The sequence below is a fragment of the Vicia villosa genome, linkage group LG5 (assembly GCF_029867415.1).
Source record: "Vicia villosa cultivar HV-30 ecotype Madison, WI linkage group LG5, Vvil1.0, whole genome shotgun sequence".
NCBI lineage: Eukaryota > Viridiplantae > Streptophyta > Magnoliopsida > Fabales > Fabaceae > Vicia > Vicia villosa.
This window is the reverse complement of record NC_081184.1, coordinates 68,467,265-68,472,901: the sequence shown is the minus strand read 5'-3', so window position 1 is coordinate 68,472,901 and position 5,637 is coordinate 68,467,265. Positions and strand designations below refer to the sequence as shown.

The 5,637-nt window shown below is 29.8% G+C and overlaps 1 protein-coding gene across 1 annotated transcript; it reads left to right on the top strand.

Moving 5' to 3' along the window:
• The first annotated feature begins 1,931 nt into the window (after positions 1-1,931).
• On the top strand, positions 1,932-5,051 carry LOC131606715 (uncharacterized). Its single transcript, XM_058878871.1, has 3 exons — positions 1,932-2,942; positions 3,827-4,360; positions 4,584-5,051. Exons 1-3 carry the CDS (start codon positions 2,145-2,147, stop codon positions 4,692-4,694), a joined length of 1,443 nt encoding a protein of 480 aa, XP_058734854.1. The 5' UTR covers positions 1,932-2,144; the 3' UTR covers positions 4,695-5,051.
• Positions 5,052-5,637: the final 586 nt, after the last annotated feature.

The window sequence follows — 5,637 nt, the reverse complement described above, 5'->3', positions numbered from 1 at the left end:
TACATACGCATCTTACTATCTTACAAATTCAAGCAGACTCGAGGGTGTTTTTTTCCTAGTTTTATGTAATATATATTCTTGATTTTTTTAGATAATGGTACGAGTTAAAGATCTATTTGGGTCTCTAATAATAAGTTAAATTAATCTCATAAAAAGATAGACCCGATTTAATTCTTACAAAATTTAATCTGATAATATTAGTACTTCTACTAATATCATTTACAATTAGACAAATCAATTTTTATGATTAATAAAGTAATTATCTTTTAGCACTACACAAAATAATTTTGTTGGTTAGGAAAGTGGTTATCCATAACAAGTAAATAAATCAATTTCTATTGTAATAAATTGACTATCATTTAATCTGAAATGATCGGATTCGAGACCCTATTTACATTAATTTTGTATTTTTTATTTTAAATTCAGAATTGTTCGGTACAATAAAGCTTTTGTGTTTGTTTTTGAGGACTTAATTCATAATAGGCTTGATTTACCTTGAGGTGCCGGTCTCATGCCCCCTCCTTTTGTATTTTTTTCTTTTTAATATATTTTTTTCTTCTTTTAAAAAAAAAATCTTCAACTTATAAGAAACAATTTTATTTTATTTTTATATTAGTTGGATACGTCACTATAATTATATGTTTTGATTTAATTTTTGATTTGACCCAGGCAAGAGTATCGTGATAGTTAGAAGAAAACAAATAAATCAGTGTTATTTCTATGAGAAGTTGCTTTTAATAAAAAGGAATATATTAAGAGATGAGAAAAAGGAAACGGAGAGGTAATAATTTAATAATTAATTTAAAGTAAAAGCATTAAAAAAGCCGTTACAAAGGTTTAAAAACGTTGATACTATAAATTATGATATCATGCCTTAATTAGTGTATAAAGCCAACACAAGTTATCTATTTCTTGTCGCTGTTAAATGCATTGCCCAAACTTTAGAGTTGGTGTGTAGCACTTAATTGTGTAAATTCTCATTCACACATTTATTCACACATTCAATGTGTGAAGTAATAAATAATCTCCACCGTTCAATCTTAAACAAATGACAAAATAAAAATTCTCATTTAAAATATTTTAAAATTTAACAAATATATAGAATAAAAAAATCTTAAACAAATGACAAAATAAAAATTCTAATTTAAAATATTTTAAAATTTAACAAGTATATAGAATAAAAACAAGGGTCCCCTACTGATCGTAGCTGCGGAGACTCAAACAATGGTTCTCCTTACCAAGTTCAGCGCCAATCACCACTAAAACAACTAACGATTGGTTAAATCAAAATAATTTTTATTAACAAACTATTCAAACAAATTCTTCATTCAAGATTCTTAAATATCCTTTTTTTAATAAATTCTTTATTAAAATATATTATTTTTACTGTTTCTGATCCTATTTAAAATAGGAAATATTTTTTTAAAATTTATTAAATAATTAATATATTTTATTTAGATTAAATATAATGATTATTCAATGAATTAAAAAAGAATTTTTCTTCTAAAATTAAGATAAGATAAAGTATAATTTTATAATAAAATTATATAGAATACTTTAAATAAATTTTAATAAAAATATATTAAAAAAGTTTTCCATTTTAGGCTCTTAAATATTTTTAATAAAAATATAATTAGAATAGATTATTGTTAAATTTTTAACATTTTAAATAATTTTTAGAATTTTATTATTCCAAACAATTCATAAAAATATATAAAATACTAAAATAATTTTTAATGAACAACTATTCAAACAAATTCTTCATTTACGTCTCAAACAATGATTCTCATTTAAACATTTTTTAACAAAAATATATAATTCTTGAAAAATTATATTTAAAAAAAAAAAGCTAACAAATGGCTATTATTCTCAAACTTTTCCCTATAGTCGATGAATATTTTGTAGTATTTGACTAAAATCTTACCAGAATGTACTATTTTCTTCATACCCACCTACCTTACCTTAATTTTACACATCAAAATTTTGTTTGAGTACTCAAAACGTCAAAGCTATGCATGTTTGTTGTGTCTCTCACCGTTAATCACGGCGTCAATCTTTGTTTAATTATATAGAACTTTGCACCATCATCAACAGAACTAGTACATTCCCAAAAAAATTCCCAAGTTTTTTCTTTGTGAATTAACATGCAGTTATTTCAGAAACACACAAAAGCACAATTTTTGATTAATTTTATATTAGTAGCATCTTCATTTTGTGGCTTTTATGTCATTGTATCAGTCCTAATATTAGGTACTTCACATCAAAATCTATTAGTACATTTGCAACATTCTTCATCAAACGATGGGTCAGAGACCGCAACCGCAGCTGCAACCGCAATCACTAACACAAGTCTAGATCATATAGTATTTGGAATTGCTGCAAGCAAAAGTTCGTGGACAAAGAGAAAAGAGTATGTCAAACTATGGTGGAAAAACAACAATACAATGAAGGGCTGTGTTTTCTTGGATAGTCTACCTAAAAATAATGAAGACCCTTCTCTTCCTCCTTTATGTCTCTCTCAAGACACGTCGCGGTTTCGATACACTTGCAGCGGGGGGCTTCGATCAGCAATTCGAGTTGCGCGCGTGGTTGTGGAAACGGTGGCCTTGAATCATACAGGTGTGAAGTGGTATGTGTTTGGAGACGACGACACAGTATTCTTCCCGGAGAATTTGGTGAAGACTTTATCTAAATATGATCATGAGCTGTGGTATTATATTGGTGCGAATTCGGAGATTTATGAGCAGAATCGTTTGTTTGGGTTTGGAATGGCTTTTGGTGGTGCTGGTTTTGCTATTAGTTCTTCTCTGGCTAAGGTTTTGGTTAAGGTTTTTGATTCTTGTTTGGAAAGGTATCCTCATCTTTATGGAAGTGATGGCAGGATTCACTCTTGTTTAGCAGAACTTGGTGTTGGATTGACACATGAACCAGGTTTTCATCAGGTAACATAATAGTTTATTGAAATTATGGTTAGTTTGAAAGGCTGAAAATTATGACTAATTTGTTTTTGGGTTATTTGTCAATAGTATGTGAAATTGTAGACCATGAATTTAAATTGCGATTTGTCAATTAGTATGCGAAATTGTAGACCATGATCCTAAATGATTTTAAATTGTGGTTGCGAGTGCGGACTCAGTTGTTGTTGCAGCTGCTATGGTTGCAGCTAATGCGGCTGTTGCTGCTATGCTTATTGAATTTATTTTTTACTAATATATATTACACTTTATTATTAATTATACATCTCACATATCTTTTATTTTTTTCTCTAAAGTCTAATATTTATCTCATTATCAACTCTCAATCACTTAAAATTTTTCTAATCTTTAATCTATGATATAAATAAGAAGAAGAAAGGTAGAGAAACATAAGTTTTGTGAGCAAACATAATCTGTTGTAGCCTAATGTGATCTGATACAGGCTGACGCCAGCCGTTGTAATTTTATGATGCAATTCTAATGTGATTTACAGTCACATTTCATTTGCAGCCTAATGCGGTTTGCAAGCAACCACAATATTATGCCACATCACGTGAAATGTTCCGCAATTTGAAACCAAATTTTAGATGTTGGGCAATTTGATCATAAATTTAACAAAATTTTAAAATGATCTATGAAATTAAAGATTTTAGATCGCATTAGTCTGTTATTTTTGTTACGTAAATGACTCTCATGATTAAGATTTTCAATTTCACAGGTTATTTTTTAAAAGTTTTCATAAATTTCATGAATCAAATTTTTTAGATTTCTAATATTCTACTATACCTCTTGGTTTTCTCGTCCAGGTGATGAATTTGATGTATTATTTTTGTGATTATGAAACTTTATAGGTTGATTTAACTGGAAACACCTTTGGCCTATTAGCAGCACATCCGGTAACTCCTTTAGTATCTCTACACCACTCAGATTACACAGATCCAATCTTTCCAAAAATGTCAAGAACACAAGCTCTCCAACATTTATTCAAAGCAGTAAATGTTGATTCTCAAAGAATCCTGCAACAAACAGTTTGCTATAACAAAAAGTTTTCATGGACAGTTTCAGTATCATGGGGTTATGCCGTTCAAATATTCACAGACCATATGTTTTTACCAGAAGCTGTCAACGTGCAAGAAACATTCAAACAATGGAAAAATGGAAATGTGTTAGCAAAAACTTATATGTTCAATACAAAACCATTTGACTCTAATCCTTGTGAAAGACCCACCATTTTTTATCTTGATAGTGTCTCTTCTGGCAAGAATGGTGTCATAACCAGTTATTATAAGAGATTTTTACGAGATTGCCGAAAGGAACGGGGCTCGCCGAACAAACTAGAAGTTATCAAAGTGGTCTCTAATAAGCTAGACCTTAACATCAAACAGGTAATCAAGAATTGTTATTGTTTATCTCTTGAGGCAGGGAGTCTTTAAATTTTCGAGATACTGAGGATTTTATTTTATTATGGTTTATTTGTGACAAATATTTTATGAGGTTTTTTTAATCATAATTTAACTGTGTAAAATTTTGAAAAAATCCTATCTCTTCAGAGATTTTAGGAGAACGGCTTTACTTTAGAAATGATGTAAATTTTTGTTTTGATTTCAGTTGCAGGCTCCAAGAAGGCAATGTTGTGACATATTGCCATCAAGTGCTGGTGACAAACTGGACATTGCTGTTAGAGAATGCAAAGATGATGAATTGATTTATATGCACTGAAGTGTTGCCTATGATGTGACCTAAGTGTTGTTTCTTTCAATACATTTTATAGTTTACTAAGATTTATATTTAGTTGATATTTTTTAAATCAGCGAGAAGTAATAGAAATAGATAAACTGGTATAGCTTTTAGCACTCTCTTGGAATGAGATAAAAGAATTTGATTGCAAAGTAGATTCATCTTTTCCAAAGTATATCACCACCACAGGAATTTGAGTCATATACTTTAGTGATCATTTGGCCTCTTATGAGAATTACCTTGATCAAGAGTTCATGAAAATAATGAAGTCCATGATAATTCAAATGTGTCGTAGAAGTTTTTGAGACCGTTTCGTAGAAAATAATTTATGGAAAAAGTATTTTTGAAAATCTGGAAATTTAAAGTTGCGATGGGGAAATTGATTACCCCTATTTGGGAAATCGATTTCTTGAGACTTGAAATGTTTTATTTTTAGATTTTCAGATGTGGAAGTTGATTATCCAGTTTGGAGAAATCGATTTTCTGCATGATATTTTGAAATTTTAGTTGTTTTATGGGCCTGTTTTGGTTCCAAGTTGTATTGTTTTAGTATCTTATAATTATCCTCATGTAATATGGTTAAAGTAAATGCCATTTGACATAATTTTCCTAAATTGCTCTCTCTCTCATTAAATATCTCATATTTCTCCATATTCTCAAATTCTCCACTTTTCTCCAATGATTCACCTACAAGCTTTGTGCTTGTTCCAACATTTGGCATCAAGAGAGCCATGATTCTGATCCTTAATTTGCTGCAAAGAAGACTACCGTATCCAATGTTCGTGTTCCCTCCAATCTTCCAACCCTTGATTCGAAGAACTATGACAAATGGTGCAAACAAATGAAGGTGTTGTTTGGCTATCAAGATGTTCTTGAAGAGGTTAACAATGGTGTTGCACCATTTGGGGCAGCAGTTGCTGATGCA

Bases quoted from the DNA above. Each gene is read 5' to 3' on its own strand.
- LOC131606715 (XM_058878871.1), top strand. From the start codon at position 2,145: ATGCAGTTATTTCAGAAACACACAAAAGCACAATTTTTGATTAATTTT. The intron at 2,943-3,826 runs GTAACATAATAG...GAAACTTTATAG, and splicing joins ATGAACCAGGTTTTCATCAG to GTTGATTTAACTGGAAACAC. The intron at 4,361-4,583 runs GTAATCAAGAAT...TTTTGATTTCAG, and splicing joins TAGACCTTAACATCAAACAG to TTGCAGGCTCCAAGAAGGCA.